Raw genomic sequence first — 15961 nt, forward strand, 5'->3', positions numbered from 1 at the left:
TTAAATGTAGCCTTTAAAAAATACACTTAAAAAAACCAACAACACAGAATTTACATGACATTAAAATAAACTAGTTGCAATTCTTACTGCGTATTGATGAAAATGTCTTGTTCCTAAATCATTCTTTAGTAGGCAAGTGCTCTGTTCAACATGCTGTATTCAATCATGATTAACGTGCACAAGAAACTCCAATACGTGAAGGCTCTGTCTTCATTAACTTAAACCCTCTTGCAAGGACGCTCTCTGGAGTGTCTCTTGTTTGATGCTTTATTTAGACTGCAGTGAAACTGAGTATGAGTAGCGTAGTTGAGCTGTCTGGCTTTCTCCGGAGCCTAAGAAATTGGTTGCATGGTTGTTCTCACCAAGTTACACTTTGTTAGTTGATTTTTATGAGTTGGCTAAATGAAGAAGAAAATCTTCAGTGGTTATTAATCTCCACAGCTCTTGGAACAAAATGGAGGCTATGGAAACAATGCTCAGCCTCGAATATCTGTGACCTCTGTTTCACAGAGCTCCAAGCCTGCAGGACAGCTCAACAATATGTACAATGCAGGTATGTGCAAAAAAAGGCGTCTCAGTGCACCAATTGCATATTTTGCATTTGGGGAAAGAATTTAGATATTTTAAACATTTTGCACAAATACAGACTATTGGTCTTTATTGGTCTATTATTGGTCTTTCTAAGCTTTTGTTTTCTTTTTCCTTAGAGTTTGGTTGTATGTTGCTAATACAAATAGTTTGTTGCTGGGAAAATAAAATTTAGTTTTCTTTGTAAAATAATTGAAGCCAAAATGTGTTATTAACCTGTAGATGGGGAGGAATTTAGGATGAACTAAAGTTTTATGACAGTGGCTGATCAAATGAGCTGTAAGAATTATAGCAAAAAAAAAAAGAAAAAGAGTAAAAAGAATTCACTATAAACTAAACTTTCCAATTCAGCGAGACATATGATATTTGTGTTCACTGAAAAGTGAGAGCTTAAGATTTAACTGCTGAAAATCCTTTGAGAAGTGCTGTAATGAAAGCTTTAGTACATGTGGTGGAAGTCGCTGAGCAGTTTACTGACACTACAGTCATTATATTCAGAGACAGCCATTGCTGGTGCTGGCTTGAACCCAGCTAACTAAGAAACAATTGTGCTGGGTTGTGCCAAAAAACTTCAGTGGTGAGAAGAAGCTGTGGCATCATCTGAAGAAAAACAGTAGTTAAACTAACAGTATGTACTTGACTCAACCAAAGCATGCTTCCAAGATGATTTAAAAGCTGGCATGTTCTTTCTAGAAATGTAAGTATTATAGGGTTCATTTTGTTGTAAATACTTGCATTTAGTGTAGTAAAGAAAATGAAAGCTGGATTGGCTTGCTTGCATTTGGTTTTGTAATAAAAAGCAGTCTTAGCAACCACCTTTTCATATATTTCATGTGAATTTGGAGCTTAACATTATGATTAAGGTAAAACACAGCCATGGAATATTTCATATTGTATTCACTTTTTCTTGTTTTTATTACTTATACTGAATTGACAGTAAGAAGGCATTAAAGCTCAAGAGGAAGGTTGGGTAATATTTATTGCAATAATTTCATCTGCATATAAATTGCTGTGGAAAATATACCTTCCTACTAGGAACGCTCTTTTCAGCTGAGCCCGGTGACAGAATAAGGGGCAGTGGGCACAAACTGGAACACAGGAAGTTCCATACGAGCATAGGGGAAGTTGTCTTCACTGTGAAGGCGACAAAACATTGAAACAGGCTGCCCAGGGAGGCTGTGAAGTTGTCGTTCTTCGGAGATATTCGAAACCAGTATAACCTACTTTAGGGAACCTGCTTCAGCAGGGGGTTGGACTTGATGTTCTTTAGGGGTCCTTTTAAATCCCTCTGATTGTGTGATTCTAATCAAAATCCTGTCTGGCTGTTTTGTGCAGGATGCAGTGCTGTTTTCCATTAATGGTGGAATGTTGCTAGCTGGGACTGCATGCTTAAAATGTAACTTATGTCACCTTCCTTTTGAAGCCCTGCTTCAAAATGTCATTTTACTGGAGATGCTTAAGTTGACTTGCTGATGAAATACTGCATGTTGAGACTGATAGTAAACAAAAGATAGTGTTTTCTTGCAGAAACAATATGAAAGAAATGCTTCACCAGTACAAATCTTGTTCTGCTTTCTCCTAAATACAGTCAATTAAATAATTTGTTAAGTGATTTACTAGTAGCTCTTTACCACACAGGTGTCATTTTTTTTTGTGTAGTTTGTGGTTAAGGAGGTCTTTAATACTGTGAGCCTTACAGCAAAGCTTGGCCTGTATACGCTTTCACTTTACAGCTTTGTGGGCAATTTTCTTTAGTTTGGATGTGACTTAAAGTACAATTATTTTTATTCAACTATTCTAGGCTTGACCGTTGCGGAATGTGACCAGACTTATGGAGGGTTCTTCGATATTCTGAGGGGTGGAACAGAGCGATTTTTCACTAATATTAAGGATACATCTTCTAAAGTTATCCAGTCTGTGGCCAAGTGAGTAAAAAAAAAATATAAAAAATGTTGGTAAGAATTACGTTACAGAAGTAAGGAGTTTATTCCGGAAATAGTCCAACTCAACCCAATCATTTTCTACATATGAGTTCTAGCAACTGATAATTACTGCAGAGACTTTGAGCGATTCTAATACAAAAACTGAAGGAGCAATAGCATAGAAAAGAAATTGCTGGGAGGGGAAAATCTGTCTGTAAGTACTGCCTTCCTTGATGTTGTCTGCTGTATTTTGCACAAACTGAAAACCTGAGAGATGTGAGTTGGTGGGGACTGGAACTGGGAGGAGGAGTATGAGAGTGGGACTATCATGGATCAAAATAAACAAATTCAGCTACAACATAGGGTTTGAGTGAATAATGAAAGAATAAGACGGAGTGGTGAAAGTTTAAGACAATGAAAGAGAGGAAAAACTACAGGGAAATGGCGCATGAGCTCTTCTGTCCAGTTCAGCTTTCAAATGGAATCCTGTGTGTGGTATAGGTGATGAAAGGCAGAGACTTGTGGCAAAATGAGAAGTTTCACACTGCCTTTCTCATTAGCACTGAATTACATGAAAGAATACTGTCCTGATTTGATGTATGTTTTCTTGGGTTCTTAATGTATTTTAATGAGTTTTCCAAACTCACAGCAAATGTTTTCCGTTGGCTCTGTATGATGATCAGAATATGGATTTGTCTTTTTCAGTTTTTTATGGAGTGTTATGCAGTATAAAAAGCTTTTTCTTAATTTTTTGGGTGAGAATGTAAGTCAGTGTAGTAATAGAGCTAGAACCTCCTTTTGGGCAAGTTACCGTATTCCTTTGTTGTAAATTTTTTGACCTTGTAATTGGAAATACTGTGAAATCTTCTATTTGCAACATGCTTTTCTATCATGGAGCGTAGTGTTTAATGTGCTGCTTTGAACTTTCCATGTAGCGCTCAAAAAGGCCAGATCTTCAGTTTCTTAAAGGTCACAATAACTATGCAGCTTTGGTCTGTCCTTAGCAGCTTTCTGCAGATAAAATCAATTGTGACAGCATCAGACTTTCTGCTGTGATGGAACCACACAGGCTCAAGTGAAGAGAAAGGGAAGTAAACTGGGGGAGTGAAGTGTTGCATGGTGGAAAGCAGTGAATTCTTAGGAACCTAACAGAACTGTAGAAATTTTGTGTACAAAGCATTGTGATGAGCAGCGCTTTAATTTTAAGCAACTTTTCTATCTCTTTGGCATACGCTGAGATACATACCTCTGTTCTTTACCTCTTTGCTACCTTCTGTGGAAGTGATCTTTCTCAGCCCTTCTATTCAGTGTAATTTCTGTTCCTTTTGTGGTATCTTTTTAAAGAAAATTTTCTGTGTGATAATACCTGGATATATTCTGCAGATTTCTTGCCTTCAACAGCTCTCTTACAACCTGAAGGTACTTAATTTTTTGTCTTAAATTTTGCCAGTTTTGCTTAAATTTCAAGCTTTGCAATAGAGAAATTACTTCTTTTCCTCTTAGTGACAGACAGTAGTTGAGTTCTTGTCTTCCTCTGAAGTTGTAAGCTCTGATTCACGTTTTTATTCCTGCAATAGATGTTACTCTTCCATTCTACTATTTTAACAGTTGCTACTGCTTCTGCAGTACTCCTGCACTCCATTTCTTGTGCAGTTTTCCATGAGTTGTTCTGTACTGTTGTACATATGCTTATATTTGAAGAGGTTTCTCTTCCTGCTCTTGCAACCAGTTTTTCCTTATTGACCACTAGAAGTTTGATTACTTCTTACAATTTCATCTTGCGTTGTTTTCTTCTTTTCCTGTGGCAAGGGATAAGAACAGTCTACAAGTATATGGAATGCCTTGTGCTGTATCTTCACTTTATTTTTGCTTCTCTTACCTAACATGTCTGTGGGGCTTTCTGCTTTGTATGTTTTCATTTGGCTCCATACCATGGGTAGCATGGAAGGTGTAAAATATTAACTATATACAAGCTCCCATGAGGTACTGACAGATAGAAGACAGTGGGTACTTGCTGTCTTGAAATATGCTGTTCGGTTCACATACTTGTATCCCAAGTCATTTGATACAGGTATAGAGATTGCCCAGAATAAATTTTCATCTGTTTTAGTCACTGTTCTCATTTTTTAATAACCAGTTCCTGTTCTGTGACTGAACTTCATATTTAGCACTTCAGTTAGAATTACTTATTGATTTACTTGATTATAGATCTGGGCCTCTGTCAGGATCTTCGCGCTTTTGGAGGTGTGTTATTACATGTGCAGTATGGAAATTGTTAAAGATTATTAACCAGGAAATAGCTCTTCACTTTTCCATCTTATGTGTTAACTGTAAAATAATAGATGTGAATATTAATGACAATAGATTACCTTGAGAGTGTGGTTGCTCAGCATGGTTTGGCTTTTTAAGACTTAATAGCTGTAAGTGTTACGATAATCAATTAGATAACTAACCATTGGTGTTTCCTGTCTGGAGGAGGATGCTGCACTTCCAAGAGCTATAACAAATGGGGAGAGGTTTGACAGACAGTGTTGTGCCATGATTTAATGGCAGGTTACTTTCTACAAGCTGATGCTTTCACTGTAAATTGTCTGACTGTTGAATTCCAGGCTTTCTCATGAGGAGGTGAATCCCACTCAGACATCTTGGACGAGGCTGTTGAACTAGGGAGGGCTGTGTGTACAGTCACTTCAAACTATTGTTTCTGTTGGCAGTGAAGAAAAGTTGTCAAACTTGTTTAAAATACGCAATAGCAAAAACAAAACCTGGTCTTGTGGACGGCCATCTGTTTTGGCACAACTTCCAGGTCTCCTGTTAACCATGTACATTTGGTCAGCAGTTTGGGAACTGAAAGAAAATGAGATTGCACCAAGTGCAGATTCATATAACGTGCTAGTGAGGACAAGTTACATCAGTACTTGTTTTCCAGATAACGTTTAATGAATACACAGAGAACCTTTTCCACTTGTAATTTATCAGTGTTTGTTAGTGGCTTCTTAGCACAACAAGTTTTGTTTTCTGAGAGTGCATGCTTTTTGAACCTTGACTTTTTGAGCCTTGAACAGTAGTTAATGTTATACAGGACCAGAGATAGTCTGAGGTTCTTCAGCATTCACGTATATCACTGTCCTTGTGAGAGTCCCACCACAAGGCTTTGTGCATCCATGAACTACTCGTGCTTTAACTGAGCTGAACTGCTTATTCTTTCTTTGTGTCTGCTGTAGGGTGTTTGTTTTCTGCCATGGCTGTTCTCTACCTTCACAAATTTGTGGCTACAGCTAATCGTAGTTGAAAAGGTGTTCATAAATTCCTTATGCTAATGGCATCAACTACCTTTCTAAAACTCAATGAATATGAGAAGCAGGCTTTCTGGACAAACTAAAATGTTTCTTCCTTGCCATGCATTTACATCACTGCTCTGAGCCCACAGATGGGCTGTCTCCTTCCTGCTCATGGCTGCTTTTCTGAGTTTTAGAGTTATATCCTTTATCTTCAGGCAGACTCTTCTTCATTGAATCCACACCACAGTTGAAGAGTTGATGTTCATTACTTCCAATAAAAAGATAATTTTCTCCCAGAGCTGCCTTTATTCAAATTTTGGGTCTCCTGTTTGTTGCAATAAGTGATAAAAGCCTGAGCACTAAAATGTGTTGTGGTCTACTAGGAATACGAATGAATCAGGACCATCTTGATTGTGCTCATGCCACCTCATTTGAAGCTATTTTGGAATAAACATATATTGTACGTTTAGGTTTAAGTCAGGCAGAAGCAATTTCTTTGTTGCTGGTCTGTCACTCTTTAGCTGTTGAGGTTCAGCCCTTTTGTTGTCACAGACTAACCTAATGTATACTACTGCAGGGCAGCATCTGCACTGAAAGGAGATTTGTTCTTCCACACGTACCCATATACGCCTGCTAACTCAGGGTCAGCTGTGCAACATTGGTGTAATTTCTCTGTCCATCTCTCCTGTCCCTCAGTTGCGATGTGATGCTGCTTTTCCCTTTAGCTTCTTTGCTTACTGAGGCTTGCTTCCACGGAAGATATAGATGCCTTGTCAAAAAAAACAAAAAAAAAACAAAAACAAAAAAAACCAAAACCAAGACAACTTCAGAAGATAACCTGTAAATGTTAAGTAAAAGTTTTATAGATTTTTATAAGCATTGAGCATCTGCTAGCATCAAACCTTTCTGCAAAACTTATGACCAGTCTTCCTGGTTTACCAAAACAATATCTTCTAATTAAGAAACTAATCTAGGATGTTAGTGCCTTTCATTGTTAGCTTTCTGTGCTTCTAGGGTAATTTTGTTTCTTGGCACTGCATTAATGCTTCATTTCATGGGAATATTACTTTGCTTCATGTTACCACTGCATAGTTAAATGATTAATTCAGTTTTACAAAGAAAAACCAAATGGGAGTGGATTGATGTGAATTTCACTGCTGCATTTCTTCATGGCTTTAAAAAACAACAAACAAACAAACAAAAAAACAAAAAAAGCCCCAAAACTTCAAGAGCAGTATTACTCAGTTAATTAATAGATTTTTGTCTTAATTTTGTGTACACCTCTAGAGGAAGACTGCTTAGCATTAGAGCATTGTTTGACTGAAGGCCATACTTTGCTTGCTTATACTGTAGCTTAACTGTAGAAGACTAGTATGTCTTCTTTCTTTCCCATCTTCAGCTGTCAGCATCACAAGGTAACTGTCTGCTGTTGTAGAACTTCGTGCTGTATGCTGTCTAGCTTTTATAAATTTGTTAATTTTATTTTTTAACCTTTCAGCAAACTGTGGCATCATTAGTGCAGCTCTTCTCTGATGAGACCAATAATGCCAACCCTTTACATTGAGAAGTTTTAAACATTTAATTAGGACTTCTGATTTTGTTCAGATGCTTATGCTGCAAAGGGGGAGTTTATGTCTTATTTGCTACATTTCCATCTAGATATTTCACTGTGAGGGTATAAGAATCTTGTTATTATCAGGAAAGGGACTAGATATTGATATGATGACATGCTTTCCTGTCTACCTTAATTGAAGCCTTAAAGAAGCACATTTGTTATGGAATTTTGCAGAATTTTTCCATGTTGGTCACAAGGTAGAAACCCTACATGCAGTATCTTGACTTCTTGCATGTTGTTGTATTCATCACCTGCCAGCAGTGCTGCAGTACATGTATAGCTGTTAGCAGCATGCAAAGATGGACCTCAGACCTGATATTTTGTTGCAGTGTTAACTTGAAATGCCTATCACTCTATGTGAAGAGTGTACTCCACAACTGTGTACATGTTTTTTGCCTTCATTTAAAGAAGTTTTTATTGTCAGTCTGACATAAAGCACTATACTAAGAAGCGCACCTGGTGTTCCAGTCTTAATACTGTAATAGCTCTGAAATACTCAGGAAAAAATTCAAGGAAAACACGGAATAGGAATTCAAAAGATAGTCATACATTTTAAGTCTTGAGTTGATTTTCCAGTCTGTGTACCAGCAACACTCTAATTCACACAGCAGAACCATTCTGAAACTTTTCTGATTGTCACAGGCATGCAGACTTTCCTGTACAGCAGCAAACTTATCTTGTCCATGCTGTTATTAACAATCCAAACTACTTTTTTTCAGCAAGTTCTAATCTGCGTGGAACTTTTCTGCTAGTGTGTGGTGTGATCCACTCTCCTAATAATTTTGCATTTTAATTTAGACATGTAAAAATAGAAAATGTGTAGGATGGTGTTGCTAGTAAAGGGTCAATTTCTGAAAATATTGCTGTAGGAACAAATGTGAAGACCAGGTTTTTTGCTCGTTGTAGCAGTATGCATTCATTTTATGTTGCTGTTTAACTTGTGGTATTGAATATGTAATACTTCTTTGTTTTCAGGCTGTTGTATTAGATGTTTCTTCATCTTGATAACTGAAAAAGTTCAAATCATTAGAATGATCTGCTTTTTTTTTTTTTACTTGAAGTTAGTGGATGTAAGTGACAAATAATTTAACACCTCACAATCAGAAATGACTGTGCTGATTTTTGTTAGCAATTATAATTGGTGCTGAATGTAAATTTTTGCCTTGATCAGTTTGTGTGCAGCAGTATGTTACCACCTTAGCTACCTGATGAAGTTAATGGCCTTCCAAAAATGCAGATGTTTTTGAAATAGCATTGTATTAGGTCATTTTGTGTACCTCTTCTTGCAGTGTTTTTCAGGGTTGAGTTTTTAGTGTTTCGGCTGTTGAGATTCTCAACTTTCCTCATGGTGACTTCAGTTTCTCTTGAGTCTGTGAATTGTTATCGTTGTTAACCCAGTCCATACAAGTACTTGTCATTGCCTTCAAAGCTGTCATTCTTGCTTCATCCCAAGTTCTCCTCCCAGTCCTTGTAAATTCAGTAATCTTTTAATCGACTCCTTTAAGTTAACTAGTGTGCCATAAGGAGTCAAGGAGAGACTGTTCCTCTTGGTATTTCAGAAAGGAATGCTGTATTCTATGTGTCTTGAAACTTTGTGATGATTTAAAAAAGTGCTTCTCTTTGGTATACATGCATGATGTTGTTGCTCTGTCTTTTGATATTCTGGAGATGTGCTACCGATGTAAGCTATCTAAAACAAACTCTCTAGGTCAAGTATTTTTTCCTGCTTTGACACTGAGAAGTGTAGACCTATGGGATCCATCTCATTTGACATATGCTGGGACTTCTCAGTCTTTCCCAGATTTTCACCTTGCTGCACAGCAAGTACCCTGCAAACAAAATAATGACAATCATGAAATAGTAAATTATTAGTGTAAGTCGGGGGGTAAGGCAGAGATGGAAGGAATGAATATAAATACGAAAATCACTGGGAAGCTATTTTACAAAAAAAACTGCATGGGTAGTTAGGAAACCAGTGAGTAATGAATGATTAATGCTTTGCTCACTTCAGGCATTTTGGAATCTTTAAAAAATCTGTTTGAAGCACTAGAATGTCCTCCAGTCGAAGTGTTAATGAATCCTCATTGAGCTTTAAAATTGATACTGTGTAAGAGATAAGGGTTCTTCTGGTCCTTTTAGAAGCTGCTTATGCATTTACAATGAACATTTATCAGTAACAGTAACAGTTGTAGAATGACTTAAACATTGAGAGTACCTGTATAAAATTCCCAAAGCTGGTTTTGTTGCAGCTAGTGCAGGTACACCATCTATTCTGGAAATAACCTATGATAAGACTTTAGATTCACGGCTTGAATGGTTCTATTTCTCAGTATCAACTCCAATGTATTCTTTTTCAGTTATGCGAAAGGAGACTTGGATATATCATACATCACTTCAAGAATTGCAGGTATGATTGCTAAGTCTCGCAAACAACTTCTGATCATGCATTATACATGGGAAAAAAAAAGTATATACCTCACCTGCTGATCTTCTTTTTTCAGTGATGTCCTTTCCAGCAGAAGGCGTAGAATCTGCCATCAAAAATAACATAGAAGATGTACGGTTATGTCTGGACTCCAAACATCCTGGGCACTATGCTGTGTATAATCTTTCTCCAAGGACATACAGACCTTCACGATTCCATAATAGAGTGAGTATTGTTTTTGTGTATTTCTGTAAAAGGTGTTTCAATGCAGTGTATTGATTTATATCTTCAGCTTCTTGTCATGTGATACTTTAAAGCATGCTGCTTAATCAGGAAGATGACAACAGAATGGTTATAAACATAAGCTCAAAGAGTAACCTCTTCTCTGCTTGCCCTTACTTCCATTTCAAACTTAAAGATTAAAGGCTAATCTTTACTCTTTTTGATTAAGGACTGTTTGTTAGGCTGGTGGTATCTTTTGAAGAAGTGTACCAGTGCCCTTAGGTTTCAGATTTATGTGGGGAATATTGAACATAATTAAAAATCTGAATAACACTTCAGTTCCTCTCTGTTCAAAGGTTTTTACTTTCAGGTGTAGCACTTCCTTGAAGTCTCACTCAAATAACCTGCTGATGAGTCTTCTTCCTTGTCTTGCTGCACACTGTTTGACTTTTGTGTGGCCTAGCCCTGGAATGCTGCTTTTTCTTGGGAGGTGTAGGTGTTTGGTTGTTGCTCCTGACTGAAATATTGTTCAGCAATGAAGACCATATCCCCTGTGTACTGAGACCAGTAGTGAAGCCAGCTTGAAAGATACTTGAAGTACTGGACTTCTTTCTCTGTTCTGAAATACACTTTAACTGTCCTATAACTAGCTCAACTGTGCAGATTATTAATGTGTTTTAAGTTTTCTAGCAGTGACCATGTTAGACCATGTCTAAACTGTCCATAGTGGTAATGATGCTCCTCTGATACTGGCTGTCCAGCTGATGATGTAAAAGCACTGTTTGTTATGTGAAACTCCTTCTAGACCTTATTCTGCAGAGCCAGCATTGCTTCGGTTATCTGAGTTCACTTAAACTTCATCAAGCTAGGAAATAGATAATGTATTTTATCCAGTGCATGTCTCTTGCCTTTTTGCATCATTGCAAATCTGTACACAAGACAAAGTATGTTCAACCTGAAGAACAGTTACTGCCTCTTTGGTTGGAGGATCCTATTCAAGGTCAATGTTTTTCTGAGTTCTGCTGAGCTTGAGGTTTAGCCAAAGGCTGTTCAACTTGAAAGGTAACAGTTCTGTAGGGAGCTTCCCATTTATTTCTGTTTAGTCAGGTATCTCAAAGCAAAAGCCTCAGAAATCCTTTTTTGAACTGAAGTTCACTGAGGCTGACATGTTTAAGTGAACAGTTTTATCTCCTATTCTGACAAAGCTATCAACCTTCGTTTGAAATGATACGTTCTGTCTTTAGGAAGTTGTCTATTCTGGAGATAGCTTTTTTGGTTATGCTTGGTTATGCAAGTCTGATGCGCTTATATGTTGATATTCCTGATGTAATAATACTGCAAATGATAACACAAACACCGCTAAGCACGAGTCTTATGAGGAGCGGTTGAGGGAGCTGGGATTGTTTAGTCTGGAGAAGAGGAGGCTCAGGGGAGACATCACTGCACTCTACGACTTCCTGTGATGAGGAGGGATTTGGCCTCTTCTCCCAGACAATGAGCAGGACACGGGGCAATGGCCGCAAGTTGTATCAGAGGAGGTTTAGGTTGGACATGAGGAAGAACTGTTTCTCTCAGAGAGTGGTCAGGTACCGCAATGGCTGCCCAGGGAGGTGGTGGAGTTGCCGTCCCTGGCAGTGTTCAAGAGGCGTCTGAATGACGTGCTGCGTGATATGGCTTAGTGCTTGTGGTGGCAATGGTGATGAGGAGACGGTTGGACTGGATGATCTTATAGATCGTTTCCAACCTTGTGATTCTGTGATTCTAAGTCTACCAGTAATCTGAACGTTTTGTGTTCTACATTTATCTTAGTGACATCAATTTTATTGTGTGCTCTTTGCTTTATTGTATCTGGAAAGAAATAGTATCTCATATCTTTTCAGAAAAATCCTTATGGTAGGGAAATTTTTGATGTCCATCTTTGAAATCCAGACAATCAACGAACAATGCTTTCTAACTTATTAACTCTGTTGTTCAGTACTGGGCTAGAACAGTTATGCAGTAAGCTAAAGAAATCTAGGTTTTTTTTGTCTAGTGCTTCAGAAGATGGTTCTGCATAGCCTTCAACATGATCAGAGTGAAGCAGCTTTTAAAATACTTAAGAAGTTGTATTTTCTTGGTTTGCCATTGTATATAATCTATTGATAAGTTCTAAAAGATTAAAATGATTAAAAGTGATTACAAGTCAGTAATCTGAATTGTTGGCACTTCCAGTGCAACAGACTAGTGGTCTACTATTTTAGATCCTAGAGAGTGCTTCCTATTTTTGCAAGACTACATTTTATCTTGCTTAATTTTCTACCTGAAGATGGCATTAAACTGTAAAATATCCTCTTCTGTGAATGTGTGCAACTATAATGTTGTTTCACACCTCTTTTGTGTCTCTTTAGGTTTCTGAATGTGGCTGGCCAGCAAGACGAGCACCAAATCTGCAGAATCTTTACAGTATATGCAAGAACATGCATTTATGGCTGAAACAGGACCAGAAAAATGTTTGCATTGTGCACTGCCTAGTAAGTAGCTAGATATTACCCAGGCATTTTGTTCTTGCCAACTTTAGATTGTGATTAAGAATGCTAGTATTACTTGGGGAGTTCCTGTGATTTTCTTCACTGTAGGGCCTGGAGGTAATTCCATCCTGCAAGGTATTTAGAAAAATAATTTCCATGTATTTTTCTGTTTAGACAGTAAGATAATGTAGCCCTAGCTTGCATGTAATGTAGAAAATATATGGACAGTGCAAGGCAAAATAACTTTTGGGAGAAAAGAATACTTAGTTATTTTAGTGTTTGTTCTACTTTTCATTCTACTCTTCTGGTGAAGCACTTTGGAGAAGAATAGGTAAAGAACTGCAGAAACTGACTATAGAGCATTAAAGGTACTTGATTTTGCTGGCATCAGGTTGCCTGGTAACTTCCGATGTTCTTAAATGCATCACTAGCTTTGATGTAGCCTCAAAAATGCAAGTTAACTATGCATAAAAAGCTTCTCTCTTGTTTAACATGAGGTAGAGCAGTTTTAAAAAATAGTTTGTTTGCAAAAAAAATCCTGAAAACTTTAAACATAACCGCAATTTATTCATGTCTGAGTAAGTAGGTAATCTGTTGTATCATGTGGAAATAGAATGAAAACACTTCAGATGAAGTTTTCAAATCCAGTGATCACACTAGAACTTGAGCTTCTTTACACATTACACTTTACACAAGCCAGCACGGCTTCACCAAAGGAAGGTCAAGCCTAACTAATCTTGTGGCCTTCTATGATGGAGTGACGGCATTGGTGGACGAAGGGAAGGCGACCGATGTCATTTACCTGGACCTGAGCAAGGCCTTTGACATGGTCCCCCACCACATCCTCATCTCCAAATTGGAGGGAAGTGGATTTGATGGGTGGACGACCCGATGGATAAGCAATTGGTTGAAAGGCCGCAGACAGAGGGTGGTGGTCAATGGCTCTATGTCCAGGTGGAGGCCGGTAACAAGTGGTGTCCCCCAAGGGTCTGTCTTGGGACTGGTGCTCTTTAACATCTTTATTAATGACATCGATGAGGGAATTGAGTGCACCCTCAGCAAGTTTGCTGACGACACCAGGCTGAGTGGTGCGGTTGATACGGTGCAAGGAAGGGATGCCATTCAGAGGGACCTCGACAGGCTGGAAAGCTGGGCTCGGGTGAACCTGATGAGGTTCAACATGGCAAAGTGCAGGGTTTTGCATTTGGGCCGGAAGAACCCCAGGCACCTGTACAGGCTGGGAGGAGTGGTCCTTGAGAGCAGCTCAGCAGAGAAGGACCTGGGGGTCCTGATGGACGAGAGACTGAACATGAGCCAGCAGTGCGCTCTGGCAGCTCGAAAGGCAAATGGGATCCTGGGCTCCATCAGGAGAGGGGTGGCCAGCAGGGACAGGGAGGTGATTGTCCCTCTCTACTCAGCTCTTGTGAGGCCCCATCTGGAGTACTGTGTCCAGGTGTGGAGCCCTCAGTACAAGAAAGACATTGAGATTTTGGAAATGGTCCAGAGGAGGGCGACTAAGATGATCAGGGGGCTGGAGCACCTCCCCTATGAGGACAGGCTGAGGGAGTTGGGCTTGTTCAGCCTGGAGAAGAGAAGGCTGCGGGGTGACCTCATTGCAGCCTATCAATACCTGAAGGGAACCTACACCCAGGAGGGGAGTAAACTCTTCAAAAGGGCTGACAACAGCAGGACTAGGGGAAATGGTTTTAAGTTGAAGGAGGGAAGATTTAGGTTGGATGTTAGGGGGAAGTTCTTTACTAGGAGAGTGGTTAGGCCCTGGAACGGGCTGCCCAGGGAGGTTGTGGATGCCCCGTCCTTGGACGTGTTCAAGGCCAGGTTGGATGGGGTCCTGGGCAACCTGATCTGAATGTGTATGTTTGGTGGCCCTGCCAGGCAGGGGGGTTGGAACTACATGATCCTTGAGGTCCCTTCCAACCCAGGCGATTCTGTGTGATGCTGTGTGTGTGATTACAGATAGATATTATGTTCTTCAGCATCTTCTGTAATGCTTTTTCCACTATTTTTAATAATAAAATTACAATTTTTTTTTTTTTTTTGTAGGATGGAAGAGCAGCATCTGCTGTTGTAGTTTGTTCTTTTCTGTGTTTCTGTCGTCTCTTCACTACTGCTGAGGCTGCAGTTTATATGTTCAGTATGAAACGCTGTCCTCCTGGCATATGGCCTTCTCATAAAAGGTATGGTATCAGTCTGCTTGTAGTGCACTACTGAAGCAAGTATCTATGCAACTGTTAATAAGTTACTGTTCTTACAGGGTGGGTTTTTAGTATAAATTATTTCAGTAGTGTCTGTGAGCAGCAAAATACTTGGAAAAACCAGTGTACCATAAATCAAGTGGCTCTGAACTTGGTTAGACCTTAATTGCCATCGGTGTTCTTAGCACAGCTGAATTGAATATGATCCTGTAATGAGGCAGTGTTAAGAACAAAAATAAGAGTATGCTGTCTTAAGTATAAAATCTTCTTCCTCATGTGGAAGGCATCATATTCCATGTTTACTACCTTACTGCCGTAGATTTTAATGTATCAGAACACTGCAAGTTTGGTGGAAAGAGTAATGAGTCTTTTTCATGTTTGGATAAAAATGCTTTTTTGTTGTTGTTAAGTCAGTAGTAAGCAACAGTGGTTGTGAAGGTGTTTCCTACAAAAAAGGATTAGATCTAGAAATGTGAGAAGTATGAGGGATTTGTGAAGAGCAAATGATGGGTTATTATGTTATACAGTTTTACTGAGTATATTTTAAGGGGTCCTGTGCAGAGTAACTTATATTAATGAATCATAGAATCACAGAATGTCTTGGATTGGAAGAGCCCTTAAAGCGCACTCAGTTTCAACACCCTGTCATGAACAGGGTAGCCACCCACCAGGTCAGCTGCCAGGACCCTATGCAAACTGACCTTGAATGCCTCCAGCAAGGGGGTGTCCACAACCTCACTGAGCAAGCTGTTCTGATGTCTCACCACTGTCCCAATAAAAAATTTCTTCCTAATAACTTGTCTAAATTTGCTTTCTTCCAGCTTAAAACTATTTCCTCTTATTCTGTTGCTACATGCCCTTATAGAAAGCCCCTCTCCAACTTTCCTGTAAGCCCCCAAGTGGTACTGGAAGGCTGTTGTGAGGTCTCCCAGGAGCCTTCTCCGGGCTGAAGGGCCTCAGCTTTCTTAGCCTGCGTCTGTAGGTGAGGTGCTCCTGCCTTCTGGTCATCATCATAGCTCTCCTCTGCAGCCACTCCAATAGCTGTGTCCTTCCTGTGTTTGAGGTCCCACAACTGATGCAGTACTCCAGTTGGGCTCTCACAAGAGAGGGGCAGAATCTTAACCTTGATCTGCTGGTCATGTTTCTGTTGATATAGTCCAGGATACAGTTGGCCTTCTGGGCTGCAAG

At 39.2% G+C, this 15961-nt stretch overlaps 1 protein-coding gene across 1 annotated transcript in view; it reads left to right on the forward strand.

Annotated features, from left to right (window-relative positions):
- GAK (cyclin G associated kinase) overlaps window positions 1-15961 on the forward strand; it is a 66822-nt gene that overhangs the window by 21614 nt on the left and 29247 nt on the right. The window contains exons 10-15 of the mRNA XM_048931032.1: window positions 442-553; window positions 2390-2513; window positions 9764-9813; window positions 9908-10056; window positions 12441-12563; window positions 14622-14755. Of these exons, the coding sequence (XP_048786989.1) occupies window positions 442-553; window positions 2390-2513; window positions 9764-9813; window positions 9908-10056; window positions 12441-12563; window positions 14622-14755 (692 nt within the window). The remainder of the gene's footprint in view (window positions 1-441; window positions 554-2389; window positions 2514-9763; window positions 9814-9907; window positions 10057-12440; window positions 12564-14621; window positions 14756-15961) is intronic.

The sequence above is a fragment of the Lagopus muta genome, chromosome Z (assembly GCF_023343835.1).
Source record: "Lagopus muta isolate bLagMut1 chromosome Z, bLagMut1 primary, whole genome shotgun sequence".
Taxonomy (NCBI): domain Eukaryota; kingdom Metazoa; phylum Chordata; class Aves; order Galliformes; family Phasianidae; genus Lagopus; species Lagopus muta.